The following is a 15,881-nucleotide window of genomic DNA, read 5'->3' on the forward strand; positions in this document are numbered from 1 at the left end:
ATTAAACATCTATATTAACGTTTTTCCATCCTTGGTGTAAGACTTCCAACTTATGGTCCATTATGGCTGCTTGAGCACCAGCCATTACACCTGCATTCCAGCCAGCAGGAAACAGATGGAAACAAGAAATAAGGGCAAAGGGTGTCTGTTAGCTTTCTTTTAAGGAGGTTTCTTTTTACCTATATTATACTGACCAGAACCTAGTTGTGTGGCTACAACCAACAACAACAAGTCTGGAAACTTTGTTGTTGGTACCATGTGCTCGGTCCCAAATCAGGGGTTTTATAACTAAAACAAAAAAGGAGGTAAATGGAAGCTATGAGCAGACTCAGCCACGACATATTTCTGCTCATGGAGTTTCTTGAGCACCTACCATACTTGGCTGGCTTGCCTGGGGGGCTGATCTGCCGTGCTGGATGGCTCTTTGGTTCTCATTCCCCATTCAGCTTGACTTTGTTTTCTTGGTCAGAGCTGTGAAGGGCACACAGTGGTTTTTGTGAGTGGTTTGCTGCTAGGGTTAAGTTAGCTGCTGATTTTTGAGAAGGATTTTCCATCCTTTTTTCCACGTGTTCAGAGGAGGAAGGAAACATTTAGTATATTATTCTCCCCCTGAGAGGGGTCTCATTTACCAACTTTCATTCAAGTTATTCTCCAGTGAGTACAGCCTGCGATCAGGTCCCTAAAGACTTGGGGTCGCGCCTTTCCTTACATATTGCAGCCTGCCTGCCTGCCATAGCCCCCTGAGAAGAAGGTGTGCCTGGAAGAGATGGTGGTGCTGACAGCAGAATCCGCTCTGGCTCAGGTCTGGAGGAAGAGGTTTCCAGGCTATCAGCACCGCGCAGAATTTCCTGAAGGCAGAGGACCCAGCCTGGGCTGTGCACAGCCAAGGACGGTGCACATGGGAAACACTCCACTGCCCCTCAGGTCTTTGCTGCAGAAGTCACTGCCGCTGTCGCTGACTGGCACGCGGCATCTGGCACGAGACAGAGGATATCCCTGCAGCTGCCTCAGGGAAACCCAGCGCCTCTGCCTTTGAGCCACTGGGATCTTCCTGTCCTTGGCCAGCCTCCCCGGGGCTCACTTCTGCCTTTTTATGATCCTGCCTCAGTGCTCCTGCTTGGCCCTAAGCCCCAGAGGCTGAACTCTACTCCCGGGACCACCGGGGAGTGAATTTCCTCCAGGCTCCCAGCCTCTGCGCTGGAGGAGGAGCTGGAGGGAGAGCGTGGGGCAAGCCAGCCTGCACGCCAGCATCTCAGGAGATAACCCTGCCCTTGTAATTGCCCTCTACGCATGGCAATGTGGGCCGGGGTGTTTCCTCCCCATGCCCCTCTGAATACCTCAAGAGACAGACAAACCGAGATGCGTTATCATCCCTATTGCAAACACAGGGGAAGGACGTGAACCTCAGAAAGGCAAATCGGACCGCACTCAAGCGGCAGAACCTGAATTCGAGCTCTCCTTAGTGCGCCTGTTTCTATCATGCCTCACCTGCCTAGAAAAGGTAGATGTTTTGCCTAGTGTTATGTGCCGAACTGTGTCCCCCCTAAAATGTATGGGTAGAAGCCCTGACTGTGCAGTATTTCAGAATGTGACTCGATTTGGAGATTGGGTCTTCACAGATGTGATTCAGTTAAATGAGGCTGTTAGGGTGGGTTCAAATTTAATATAACTGGGTCCTCATTAGAAGAGGAGATTAGGATACAGACACGTGCAGAGAGAGGACCATATGAGGACGCAGGGAGTGACAGCCAGCTGGGCGCCAGGGTGAGAGGGCTGTCGGAAAGAACCAACCCTGCTGATCTTGGGCTTCCAGCCTCCAGAACTTAGAGAAAAACATTTCTGTTGTTTGAGCTGCCCAGCCTGCAGGGTGTTGTTACGGCACCTTGAGCTGACGAATACAACTAGGAACCGATTTTGTTTTTCTAATAGAAAAATTCTGGGCAGGTGCTCAGGCAGCCATATTGGACCACACGCAGGAAGTCTAACACCAGGGATGGAAACACCATCCATATGGCCATTGTCTTCTTTGTTCTCTTAATGAATTTGAGGAAAAGGCTGATCTTATCAGTGCTCATTCTTTTCCATGGATTCATTTAATGATCTAAATACCACGGCTGGGGAGTCATTTTATAAAAGTGAGGGGCATGTAGGGTAGGAACAAGAGAAATGGGATAATGAGAAGCAAGGGACCCAGCAGAGCTGGAAGTAAGCTCTCGTCATCAGCTGACCAAACCAGGCTTTGTGTTAACCAAAGGCCGGTGTGGACAGAAGAGACGGGTTCAGGGTGCCTCTCTGTTAGGGCAAAAGAGAATTTCTCTCAGAAAAAGCTGTGAGTACCAGAGAAAGTGCAAACCTGATAAATGGAAAGTTAGCAGAAATGGGAATTGCATTTTTATTTAATGCAGGAACACTTTAGATGCAGAAGGCCTCCTTGCCGGCTGCTGCTAATGTCTGACCCAGGCTGTTAATCTCTGCTGCTTAGCAAAGACCTGGAAAATTGCAATTCTCCGCACCAGCAGCCCCCATCTGATAAACCCCGGGCCAGCTGGCAGGAGCAGAGGCCGCTGGGAGGTGGAGCCCTGGGCCACTTGCTGGACACCCACCCTCCTCTGCCCAGCCGGGGAGGGATTGTGGAACCCAGGAACAACGGGCAGAGAAACTGTGTCCTCCTTCATTTGCTGGTTCTTAAAAGGACGTGCTGTCTTTGTTTTTTTCCTGGCATTTCATAAAGTAGATGCTCTATGCCAGCATCGTTAGATACCAGGCCTATAAATTTATTTTTATGATATTTTTCTCTTGGGAGGGATTGGCCTTTTCTCTCACACTAGAGGCCTTGTTCTCTGAGTATATTTTGATCCAATGTGAGGCTTAAGGGATAAACATTCCAATCCTTACTTGATTTTCTTACTTGTCTCTTGGCTTTCTTTGCCTCAAGGCCTGGGGTTGGGTCTCTCTGAAGGAAGTCCCGCCGGCTCTCCTGGGCCCTACCCGGCCCTGGTGCCGAGAGGGTGGGAGCCCTCAGAGGCTGGGAGGCAGGCGCTGAGTCCATACCTTACCTACATCAATAGCAACACCAACGACAGCTATTCACTCCTTCCAAGTTAATATTGCACTTGGGAAGAAGGCAGGACATTCTGAGAACCTGGCATTCCGATGCCCCATTGGCAAGGCGTACTTAAGTTAAATGATTGTTATTTCTTGATGGCGTGCGGACACATAGGTCCTTTTATAGGACACTCTGTGCCGCACCTCCTAATCAGGCGACTCCTGCTGAGGACAATTATATCTCAATTTACTGCTTAGGCGCAAATTTCTGATCTAAGGGTTAGACCTCAGGAGGTAATTTGTTTCCATAAAATAAACCTTAAAATACGGAGAGTTACAAATACATAAACGAAAGCCTTTACTGCTGTGGCTGGGTGGGTGGGTGGGTGCGTGTGTGTACGAGCGCCTGTGTTCACGACTTCTTGCTCTAGGTAAGGCCTTCGCATCATCATAGACTCAGTGACATATATATCTGCGTTCCTTTGATCAGCGTGGCGGTTAGTGATATATTTTGGAGTGATGTGAGTTTCAAACTTTTTTATCGTGCTTGGGCTGCTCAGGATCCACAAATATCTCTGTTTTGCCTTGGATGACTGTGTGTCTGTTAATTTCTAAAGAGTTTATGCTAATTACTTAGAGCCTGCCACTTAGATTGTGAATACATAAATCAAGAATAATTTTTTTCAAGAAGGGAAGACTAATTTTTCAAACAGTGTTGCTTCTTGCCGATGATGGGCTCCTGGTGCCCCTCCCTCCTGGGCAGGTGGGTGGTAGGCTGGCTTTGGGGACAGGTCTCCTCACATGCCCTACCCGACTGCTTTACCACATACTCTGCTGCTCATCAGTCCACTTTCTTTTTGGAATTTTTGAAATTCCATTACGTATTGGTGCGTGTGTCTTGTCATTTTTTATTTCCCCCTGGGGGGTGGGGGCAGGGGCTTGGGTTTGCTCGCTGCTCCCTCCTGACCCCTAGCTGGGCCACGGGCTTCGGCAGGCATTCCAGACCATTTACCAAATGGTGGGATTGGGTGGCAATTCTCCTGGAACGCCTGGTGAACAAGCAGATTTTGCAAACTGGTTGACCACATCATGGACTTAGACTTGGATCACTTAAGAGATTTTTTCCACCCTGAGCAACACGAGCGGGTCCACACGGAAGGCTGTCATCTTGGCCAATGTCTAAGGAGCTGAAAGTGACAAGATTTAGAACATGCCCTGGATCCCCGATCAGTCCTTGGCTAACACCCACTGGTGGAATCTAGGGTGACCCATGTTGTCATCTATGTACCTTTCTAAAATAGGGACAAAGGACATTCCTGGCAGCTCTCATGAATGGTTGCAGAAGCCAGACAAGGCAAAGAATACAGTGACTTAAAAGTCTATAGATCCCCAGTGTTAGGTTAGGTGCTGTTATGTGTCCCTCCAAATTCCCAGGCAAAAGCTTTGACCCACAGTCCCTTAGAATGTGGCCGAATTTGGAGACAAAGCCTTTAAAGAGGTGAGTCAGTTAAAAATGAGGTCATTAGACTGAGCCCTAATCCAATCTGACTGGTGTCCTTATAAGAAGATGAAAAGACACCAGACCATGGGAGGACAAAGCAAGAGGACGGCTGTCCACAAGCCAAGGAGAGAGCCCCAGGAGAAACCAACCCTGCCCACCTGTTGACCTTGGACTTCCCACCTCCAGACTGTGAAAGAATCAGTGTCTGTCGGTTAAGCCTCTCGCCTGCGGTACTTTGCAGACAAACACAGCTGCTCACTAGGAACAGGCTGATGGGTGTGGGGCTGATGTGGCAACTACCGTCCCTGTGCAAGACTCCGCGTTCCTCAGAATAGACGCCCGCATACGGGGTCTGAGGGCGGCAACCCATTCCCATCTGATGGGGGTTCGTGACAACGTCAGAGGCTCGTAATATTCATCGGGAATCGTCTTCAGCTGGTAGTAGTTCCTTCCCTTCCTGTGGATGGTCCCTTATGTTACATTTGCCATGAAATGATCTGTAAAAGAAAATCCACTGACGTCTATGAGGGAGGATGGATGCAACGCTCAGTAGAAGGTGGCTGTTATTACAGTGGCATCCTCAGGAGGGGCCACCTGAACTTTCTCTTGCAACGGAATAAAATACAAGACAGCAGGGCCCCGTCCTGGCTCGGTTTCTGCAAGGAAAACAACACAATATTCAGGAAAAGAGCATAAGAAATATCTGCAGTAAATCTGAACAGGACTGGCTTCCTTTCTGGAGGGGAGGGTGTGGCAGAACCGGACCATGAGATGTTCTGAGCTTGGGGGACCTCATTTCTCCATTGTGCCGGGCTCGCTGGCAGAGCCTGCGCTGGGTGTTTGTTGTTGGATGAAGTTTCTGCCCAGGGAGTGAAGTCTAATTGCTTGGGTACGTTTTGCAGCTGTGCTCTTCGTTCTGAGAGAGAGAGAGGCGGGGAGAGGAGACAGATGGGCACACGGAGGGTGGGTAAGGGGCGGGTGGATGATGTCAGCGGCCCAGCCTGATGGATCTCCAGCCTCCGTTCCTCAGACCGCCCCCTATCTTTGAGAACAGGTATTTCAGGGAATGGAGCTGGCCGAGTCTGGGTGAACTCTGAAAGGCTCAGGGCAGGTCCTGGCTCCTGCGGCACACAGGGCTTTATAGTTATGGGCCACTTCTCACCCCTGAGCTCTGTGGCCAGGACATCGGGTTTCCTCTTTCTCCAGGGGAGTTGGCGATCGCTCTCTGTTCGTTTTAAACCTGCTAATGGGTATGAAGAATCTCCTGGTCAGCTTCAGAATTTCTTCAAGGAGGGTCACACAGCAATGATGCAATTCCAGAGCCCTGGACAGAAACAAATAACAACGACTGTGTAATACTGGTCAGTTTATGAAGCGCTCTGGTGAAATACTCTTGTTTGCTCAGGCCGACAAATGGCCGCCTTTGGGAGCAGGGTGCCTATGCAGTTTGCTCACTTTAGGCAGCAGAATCCTAAATCAAAATGTCAGGGGGAGCCCACGCAGACCGCTTGATGAAGCCACAAGGAGAAGGATGAGGACAGGGCTGCACGGCCACCTGGAGGAGGCTGCTCACCGAGACCTTCTGTCCCTCTGACGGAGAAGCTGTGCGGGGCCCCCGTGCCTGCCGGCTACAGAGACTGGGCCCTGCTCTGTGCACTGTCCCAGGTTTACAATCATGGGGCCTCTGAGTCCTGCGCTGCCCGGGTCTTTAGGTACAGCCTTTGGGTACAGTCTCCGCGCTCTGTGCTCCTGAGCGCGGACCCCTGTCTCACTCCAACGATTGCCTGGGGGCGGGGGGCTGGCACAGGGGCCTGACTCGGCGCCCTCCCGTGTTTGAGGGACACGTGGCCGGCCCTGCTGGGAAGCCCTCCCTCCCCTCGCGTCTGGGCCCCGGGCATCCATGAACCTTGCCACCGAGCGGACGCAGGGCCCCGAGGCTGGAGGGCCAGGTGACTGCCACGTCCCCTCAGCTGCTTCGCAGTCTCTGCATGACCTTCCTGCCCTGCACCACTCCGCCTGAGGTTTGATTTACAAATGGCCTTGATCTGCTTGTGATGCTGGCACCTAGGTGGACGCAGGTGCCTAGGAGGGTCAGGCTTTTTTCATAAAGGATTTGACTTCTCCATTGACAAGATGAACCCACCAAGAGCCAGAGAAGTGGCTCAGCTTCCCGAGAGTCACAGAGACTCAGAGACGGCCCCAAAGCTGCTCTCCCCCCTCCACCGCTGCCTCCCCTCCTCCGGGGCGGGGCAGGGGTCTGCGGTGGGAAGGGAGTGGGCCTCGTTCCAGGGGCGGCTGGAAGGCACGGTCTGCCGGACGCCAGGCCTGCCTTACCCTCACGCCCTGGCCAGGCGCGGGTGGCCCGCACTGATCTGCACGGGGGCGCGAGAGCCCCCCCGCCGAGCTCCCTGGCATGAGAACCCGCATTGGTGGGGTTTCTCAGGAGCCCGCCCCTGGACACCTGTGCCCCGGCTCCCCGCCCAGGCCCTGACCACTTCCTGCCAGTCTCCCCCATTAAACGCCTCCTTATGTCGTTCTGACATGGCCGTGTCATCCATCGAGGGGAGGAATCTCCCGTTGCCTTCACCATGTTGTCTGTGGACAGCGCCCCAAGGAGGCTCTGCCACAGCACCTCCCAGCCCCCTCCTTTGAAGGCGTGGTGCTGGCAGTGAGGGTGAGGGACCCTTCCACAGGGAGCTGCCCCGGTCACCACTGCGGACGACTGGCTGGGTTTAGTTGTCCAGATAAAGGCATGCACTGGGCAGCTGCCTAGCGCGTTAATTAATGCACTCACTCGCAATGACCGTTACTAATTGAGCATCCAGTATGTGCTGGGCCCTGTGTGTGGGAGCTGCTGGGACAAAGCAGGTGACGTCTCCCCCTCCTGGAGCTCATACCCTGGTGCGGTGACAGACCCCAGACCAGGAAGCAGAGGGAGAAGTATTGTAAGGTAGTGACTGCCCCACGAAGAACCATGATGTGGGGTGAGGGGACGGGGTGCACCCCGTAGGAAGCACCCCATCCCAGCGCCCTTCCTGTTCCCAGCAGACACGGCCCAGGTCTCCTCTCTGGGCTTCAGCAGCAGAAAGGGCCCTTGGTGCTGTTGGGGGCACCCTGCCTCTGTCGCGGAGTGACAGTGGGGTGCGGAGGCTCTCAGAGGGCCACCCTGAGCCCTTCTGTTGGTGCCACCACCGCCGTCACAGACGGGGAGCCTTGGCAGGCAACTCGATGACTCGAATTTGCGCAGGGCCTGAGGCACCGCAGAGTGGCTCTGAGGACTGGGGCCTGGCTGCTGTCCCTCCAGGCCACATCCTTTGTCGTCCCTTCGCTCCTGCTGAGTCTGGGCGCTCAGAGCCGTGCTTTTCCAGCTCCCAGGATGCCCGTGCCACCGAATCTGATTACTTGTCCTTCGCCGCCGCCATCCGGTCCCCCTCCTCTGCCTTACATGTCCCCAGCTGGCTCACATCCCCAGCTGGCTCGGAGGAACGAGCGACAACGCTCAGCTTCCCCGGGAACGGTCGGTCTCAAAGTCGACGGAAAGTAACGATTCTTGAAATATTAGTGGTTTGTTTTTTAAACACTGTAATATTCTTCAAATGAGGCAGGAATCTATACATCACTTTTGGCTGAAGATATTAGTTTAAGATATAATTGTGAAATTTATTTTTATGACCTGTCCTTACTGTCTCATTATATAATCCCTAAATATACATAATTTTCTGCATTTTCATTTATCATTTGTCAAGAAAAAAATTGCTGGTTTTTTTTTTTGTTGTTGTTGTTATTCTAAAAGGAAAAAGATGAATCAGGCCCTTCAGAAAACCTCAGGCTGCTGCAACGTTTTAAATCTCTAAGAGGAATCGCCTGTTTCTTTTTGAATCAGTGAGTTTGTCTGCTTTGTGAGCCTGATCCAGCAGACACAAGGGTTCCTCAGAGGGGAAGGGACTGGGGATGCTAAATCACCTCATGAAAACGACAGTTCCCAGCGTGAAGGCGCCCCTACACAGATGTGACTGGTACGAAAGGGTCCGTTCCTGTTTCAGGTTTGCTGGACCCTTGCTCAGCGCTGTTGCCCAAGGGACGCTTCCAAGCATTGACTTGAGCCTCCAGAATCTCCTGCCCCTCCCGGGGGTCCTGCCCCAGAGGAGGACCCCGAAGAAAGGGGTCCTGAAGTGCCAATCAGAGAACGAATGGCTCCCAGATGCAGGAGACTATCCCGTGCATCCCCGGGGCGCTCATGGGTTAAAATAATGCCCCCCCGCCACCCGCCCCAAAGTCCTGGAACACTGATGCACTCAAAATCTCTGCTTTTATGGGCACCGGCAGCAAATCGGGGATAGAGGGAAACAATTCTGCTGATTTGGGTCACGGAGCGATCGGTCGGCAATGCTTACAAAGCCGCGTCCTCCCTCCCGGGTGCCGGTGTGATTGCAGAGCTCCCGGCAGGACCTGCTTAGGTCTAGGAGAGCGAGAGGAGGGAATGTGCCACGCAACCAGACATCTGCGATAAGGGCATATATACGTGTGTATAGATGTATGTATCAAAGTGTAAGATAGGTAAGAATTCCTGTCTTCTATGATCTTTTTATTTATCTAACCTATCATTTATCTCTTACTGACCTCTTATCTATCTGCCTCTGAGGCAGAGACAGAGAACAGAGCAAGCAGGAGAGAACAGCCTGCTTCACTCTGCAGCCCCCGCAGCACCCTGTGCCCCTTGGGTTGCGCAAACACTGTCATTTCCCACCACCAAGAGAGGCAGGGGACAAATGGGCCACCTGTGGGTTAAATGGCACACTCAGGTCACCTGGTGACAAAACCAGGAATAGAGCCCTGTCCCTGCCCTCCTGCCACGGCTTTCTGTCCAGCCTCAGGGTCCCTGAATCTCCTGTCCTCAACCTGGATGTGCCCCTCACACTGCCAGGCTCCGGGTGCCAGCCCAGGCGGCAGGGAGGCTCTTGCCCCAGGTGCCAAGGGGTGGCCCTGTCCCCAACTCTGCCGTGAGCTACCTCCAGACTCCTGTTTGTCACTTCATCCGTAGACAGAGTAGCTGAATTCAACTCGGACTGCGCTGTAGAACCACTGGAGAGCCCTTTGGAAAAGCGGGCTGCCCGGGCCCACCCTCAGGGACGGGACTAGTGAACCCCGTCTTGCTCTCAGGAGCCCTTCCCGCTGTGGCTGTGTGAAGAGGGAGCCCCGAGTCTGGGGTGGGCCCCGGGTCTGTATTTAAAAAATACAAGGGTGCCTTTGGTGACTCTCATGATTAGCTTCCACTGGGCTGAGGAGCTTTGAAGATTCTTCCCTTCTCTGACTGGAGCATTTTATTTATTTGTTTTTAGTGTTTGGCAAGAAGCTGGCCAGTGCTCGGTTAGGTGCATGGCACACGTTTTTTCCTTTTGGTTTTTCACGTTTTTTTTCACGTTTTTCCTTTGGTTTGGCTCCTATTGTGTTTTCTCCTGTCACTTGCACTGTGAAGTAGTCAAGTCTTTCTGCCTCAGCAAACAAGTTGCTGAGCCTACCTCGCTGGAATCAAGCGTTAAGACTTGGGAAGGTTCAGCCTAACTGTGAAGGTCAAAGGGCGACATCCATTTGTGACAGTGATACAAACAGAAGCCTTAATTCAATAAGAAAATCTCATTGGCTGTGGAAGTTTGCACGGAGACTCAATGATTTTAACTCAGAGCTGCTGTGAATATCAGCTACCATTGGGTTAATATCTGTTTAAACCGTAGCTCCACGAAATACCAGGAGAAAATAATAGCCCAGCTGATACGTTTAACACTATATGCAATATATGAACATGAGAAACAGAAAACCCTGCACAGAAAATGTCTGAGATGTTGAGACTGGGCCTTTGAGCTTCGTCGTCCCGGGCAGGTGTAGAGGTCACGCAGCCAGTGGCCAGCCATTTTGGGTGGGGTCAGGACACGCGCCCCTGGACTTCACTGTGAGGACTCAGTCTTGTGCTGGGGGTAGTGAGAGCCACGTGGGGGGCGGGGGCCGGGGGCCGGGGGGCCGGGCTCTTCCGCGGCTGCTGTCTGCCTTCCTGCTTGCTTTCAGCGCGGGGGTTGTCTTATGTCTGTGTTTCTCTTGCTACAGATGGGCAGAAGAAAGTTCAAGAAGAGTTTGACATCGACATGGACGCGCCAGAAACAGAGCGCGCGGCGGTGGCCATTCAGTCTCAGTTCAGAAAATTCCAGAAGAAAAAGGCGGGGTCCCAGTCCTAGCAGGGGAGCCCCCTCCTCGTCAGCCAGAAGACACCGAGCGCAACCATCATCTGTGGAGAAATTAGAGAAAACGCCCTAGAGAGAGATCACCTGCCCACAGCCCACACGCACAGAGGCCCCACGTTGCATGTACAGAGACCCCACCACTCTCCCCCTCTTAGCCAGGCATAGTAGACGAGGCAGCTGTGAGCGGCTTTATGTCTGTGTTCCTCTCCGATACCATCCCCTGCAACTGCTCCCCCTGACGTTGTAATAAATGGAGTGAAGATGCCTGATGCAAGCGTCTGCCTCTGTCTCTCCCTTGATTAACTGGGACGTGCCTCCCGTTAAAGGCCTGCGAACCAGGTGTCTCCTTTCTCCTTCCCTTAGGGTTGGAGCCGAAGCAGGTGCCTCCGGGAGGCGCTCTTCTGTTGAGGCCGAGAGGCCTGTTCTTAAACCAGTGGTCTCCTTGGGGAAATCCTAACTGCCCACTGGCGATCGCAGAGCATTTCCTGCGTTTGATGGGACTAAAGCGCTGTCCCCTGGGGTGCCAAAGTTCAGGAGCTTTACTGGGGGGGGGGTTATGACTCATGCAGGAGAGCGAGGAGGGGGAGGATGATGCATCGGCGTTTGGCACGTGTCACTCAGGTTTCTCAGCAGGCGCCTTTCAGGCCTTCGCACGGGGTGTCGCACCGATGAGGGCCTCTCTGCCACTTACCTGCGGGGCTCCTTCCGGCGGGGCTCCAGGGGGAGGCCATGCTCCTGTCTCCCCACCTCCCTGAGCTCCTCACACCTATTTGCTCCCTGTTGGGGCTCTTTGCCACCACCTGTGATTTGGAGAAGCTGCCAGCTTCCCTCCAACCCCACCTCTGCCCCTGCAGACCTCACAGGTAAGTTGCTTCGCACACCTTGCCTTGGAGGGCTCCACACACTGCCGGGAGAGGTCCATCATGTAGGGAGGACACAGTCGGGAGCCCGGGGCGGTGGGGGCGGGGGGCGCGCCTGCCTTGGGGCCGCGGTGGCAGGATCCCCCAGCCCCCACCTCCGGCTGTTGTTTGAGCTCTGCCACATGCGGACCTGTGTGGAGGTTGCATCTCGTCCTCGGCACCCCGAGGGGCTCCGTGACAGTGCGCTATACCCCTGTGGGGAATCCGATTTGTTCCCTTTGCCAGCTCCTCAATCAAGGATCCAGGTGGCATGGGAAAAGGGGTGGGAAGAGGAGGGCGGGGCCCCGTGTGTGTGTGCCTTGGTCACACACGCGTGCCTGGGGTGCAGGCGAACAGCATGGCGGAAGCCACGGCAGCGTGCAAGGCGGCAACCAGGGCGGAGGCGGGGCTGCTCCTGGCCGAGCCCTGTTTGCCATCCTGAGGGTGCGGATGCAGAAAGACGGGTGCGCTTGGGAGGATTAACTGTCTCAAAAAATCCATCTGAAAGTGTGTTTACTGTTTGGTGTCGGGATTTGTCCACCTGGATAACTCTCTGTTAGTGATCGGGGTGGGGGCGGAGCTCTGGGTTCTTCCGCTGGGTCTTTAACGAGAGAAAGACTAAATAGGATCGTTATGGCACGAAGAATGGCTTCAGCAGGATGGACCAGCCAGCCAGGGCTCCCTGCGCACCTGGTGGCCTGCGGTGCCCCCTGAAAGAAGGACAGCAGGTTGAGGGGACACTCCATAGAAAGCTTCCCGAGATGCAGATGGTACAAATGCCACACAAATTAGAAAGGCTCTGATGTAGTGTTCTCTGGAGTTCCCTAAAGTACCGATGGAAAGGAAGCTGGGAACAAACAAGAGCCTGTGTAATTCGGATGAACTCCCTCCCCACCCTGTGTTCCCAGCACCCCCATTGTTCCCTCAGCCTCTGAATACTTCACAGAAAGGAAGTAGGGCCTCCCCTACGGGGCGCGTCTGGCCCTGATGGCCCAATCTCCTGCTCGGACCCCTCGGGAAGCACGTCTGGTTTTACAGGGAGGTTGCTCCCCCTAGGGGGGCCGTCCCTGCCAAGCAGGAGGTCCTGGGCCCCCAAATTCTCAGAGGACAGGAAGCACTGCCTCAGCAGCGCTGGCCCATCGGTGCAGAAGGAGAGTGGGGCGGAGTGGGGGGAGGGCTGCAATGGTCCGAGAGGCCCCTCAACGGTTCTGATACATGCTTCTCATTCCGATCTCAGGTCAAGGGTACTTCGGGCCCCCTTTGAACCACAGGGACGAGTTTAATTTATTGCTTCTCAGCTGGGCACTGGGTATACTGAGCCTATGACCTCGTGGAGCCCGAGGCAAGAGGAGTGGCTTCAGCTCCCGGCCCCGGAGGGCCCTTCGGTCCCTTGGGCGGCAGTGCTCATCCTAGAAGGAAGAGGGAGTGTCCGCAGGGGGCGCCCGAGCAAGTTGGAACATCACTAATTGAATTTTGCTTCACGTGTGTTTATTGAACTTCACTCCGTGTATGTACCTGGTGCTGCGGCCACCCCTCACCGAGCCGCTGGCAGGCAGATGGGGCGAGGCCCAGACAGACAGACACGAAAATGGAGCAGTGCTGCGGTGGTTTGGATGGGGAGGCGGCTCAGCCGGGCTCAGCCGAGCTCGCAGAATCACCCAGGTCTCCCTGAGGAGGCGCCGCCCTCAGCGGTCCCTCGGAAAGATGGTGGGAGTCACCGGGCAGATGCAGGTGGGCACCGGGGCCAGGCCCAGGAGGAGGAGAGGCTCAGATGTGCAGGTCCAGAGGCTGATTTGTTAGCACACCCCAGCCTGGGGGGAGGGCCCCTGCAACCCCAACTTGGGCAGGGAGGACCCCAACAGCTGAGACTTACAATTGCATTTGTCTTTGACTTACAAGCCAGTTGGCCAAGTGGCTGCAGAGAAGTCAGTTACCTTGGAAGGCGGTTTACTTACTGCCAAGGTGATGATGGAATCTGCTTGGCGAGGCGGATGGAGACATGGTAGGAGTGAAAATGAGACGAAATCCCCGAGTGCCTGGCTCAGGGCAGGCGTCGGATAAACGGAAGCCACTAGCCACGGCAGACCTATGAGACAGAGTCAGTCTTTGCTTCTCTCCCCAACACCCTTTTCCTGGCTCAACCCAGCCCCGAGTTCCCGGGCCTCTGCTCCTCTGGCTGCAGGCTGGTGCGTCAGTGGTGGAAACCTGACCTGAGGGGCGCGCTCAGCCAATCAGAATCCTCCTCCTGTGAGTCTGCACTAATGGTCATGGGACACGAGCCAGGTAATGGCGAGAAGTTGTTGGACCGGGGCCAAAGCTGGCACTGTGTCCGGTCAAAACTGCAAAAAGCAAAGCAAAACAAACTTTTTTTTTCCCCCCAGGAAGTTTCAAAAGCCCATTTGGAGAGAAATACAAGAGGACGGATGAGAGGATGTGGGCTCCAAGCTCTACGGGCCCCCAGGAGGCAGAGGGCAGAGTAGGCTGAGCCAGTCGATTGGTTGCAAGGAGCAGAAACCCACTCACAGGGGCCAGAAAGAGAGAAGTATCCGGGGCTCACAGGCACCCAGGAATAGCACACCTCAGACACCTACAGAAGAAGAGAGCGCCACGCGCAGGTGTGGGGTTACACTAAATTCATAAATAAGTTGGGGCACAGTGGGGGAAGAACTGGTGTCTTTATAGCACTTTACGACTTTCAGTAAAGTTTTATAATTGTCTTCATATAGGTCTTTTTGTTCTCTTTCTCCGTATTTCATGGTTTTATTGTGCTTCCCGAGAGGGGGACTCTGAGTACAGTCTCTCCCCAACGCCTTCGCTAATGGGTTTGCTGTTACCTAGGAAAATTACTGGTATCGGTACACTTAATTCAATAACCACTCCCCTCACTGAACTACACACTATCTGATCAGTTTTTGGTGGATGCTTTAGGATTCCCAGGTTGATAGTCCTACCATCTGCAAACAACAATAATTTTGTCTCTTTTTTTCCCACTATTTTTAGCTACTTTTACTGTTCTTGCCTTGTCTTCCTTTCAGTCTATCCCTTTGTTTTGAAAGGGGCTTAGGGGTTGTTTCAGTCCCAAGTGACAATGGCAGACCATCTCATAAAGGGGTCCTCTTCATAGGTCCCCTCTTTGGGGTTGAGTGATTTTAACTTCAGAGGGTCATCTATTTTCTTGCAGTCTGTTTATTGTAACTTTGAATGAAAAAAATTGACATACCTTGCAGATCACCTTAGATACATTAGTATAATGGTAAGGGAAGATTGGAGAGAAAGAGTTTAGGATTGGAGCTTATTTCAGATTTACGTTTAAGATGAAGAGTCTCATTAATGGCATATTTAGGAGATTTCACTTGACTCCAATTCCCAGCATCGATCATTGTGGTGGGGTGTCTTGGTCAGGTTTCAATGTCTAGTGTCTTAGTCCAGGCTGCTATGAGAAAATACCATAGACTGAGCAGCTTAGACAATAGACATTTATTTCTCACAGTTCTGCAGGCGGATAGTCCAGGATTGAAGTGTCGGCAAATTCTGTTCCCCATGAGGGCTCTCCTTCTTGCTGGGGCCTCAGATGGTGGAAAAAGAGAGAGCTTGGTATCTTTCTCTTTTTTTAAAAAGTATTTTATTTATTTATTTTTAGACAGAGGGAAAGAGAGGGAGAGAAACATCAATGTGTGGTTGCCTCTCATGCACCGCTTACTGGGGACCTGGTCTGCCACCCAGGCATGTGCCCTGGCTGGGAATTGAACCATGACTCTTTGGTTCACAGGCTGGTGCTCAACCCACTGAGCCACACCAGCCAGGGCCTGGTGTCTTTTTTTCTTATAAGGACACTAATCCCATCATAGGCCCCACCCTCATGACCTCCCCTAACCCTAGTCACCTCCCAAATGCCTCTCCTCCTCTTACCAACACGTTGGGAATTAGGGCTTTGTCACGTGAATCCCTGGGGGGCAGACGTTCAGCCCAACATCCACCTTGGCAGGACCAGGGCTTCCATTTCTCCTGATGTCATCTGCTGTCATGTGATCTGCCTGAATAACACCTTGGACTCCATTCCCTGCCCAGGTGACACACTGTGCGGCTCAGATTCGCACCCACTGCCTGTCACCCCGTCCTCACAGTTGCGGCTTTACCGTTGGCTCCGTGTTCCTCGTGGCTGTGGCCGCAGACTCCGTTCAGTGCCACGCTGCCCTTTTGGAA

At 53.3% G+C, this 15,881-nt stretch overlaps 1 protein-coding gene across 1 annotated transcript in view; it reads left to right on the forward strand.

Annotated features, from left to right (window-relative positions):
- The window catches only part of PCP4 (Purkinje cell protein 4), a 51,806-nt gene extending 40,762 nt beyond the window's left edge, over positions 1-11,044 (forward strand). Inside the window, exon 3 of the mRNA XM_054578494.1 lies at positions 10,646-11,044. Within this exon, the coding sequence (XP_054434469.1) occupies positions 10,646-10,773 (128 nt within the window). The 3' untranslated portion in view covers positions 10,774-11,044. The remainder of the gene's footprint in view (positions 1-10,645) is intronic.
- Positions 11,045-15,881: the final 4,837 nt, after the last annotated feature.

The sequence above is a fragment of the Pteronotus mesoamericanus genome, unplaced genomic scaffold, assembly GCF_021234165.1.
Source record: "Pteronotus mesoamericanus isolate MK-2021 breed Mesoamerican mustached bat unplaced genomic scaffold, CSHL_Meso_final contig_116, whole genome shotgun sequence".
Taxonomy (NCBI): Eukaryota; Metazoa; Chordata; class Mammalia; order Chiroptera; family Mormoopidae; genus Pteronotus; species Pteronotus mesoamericanus.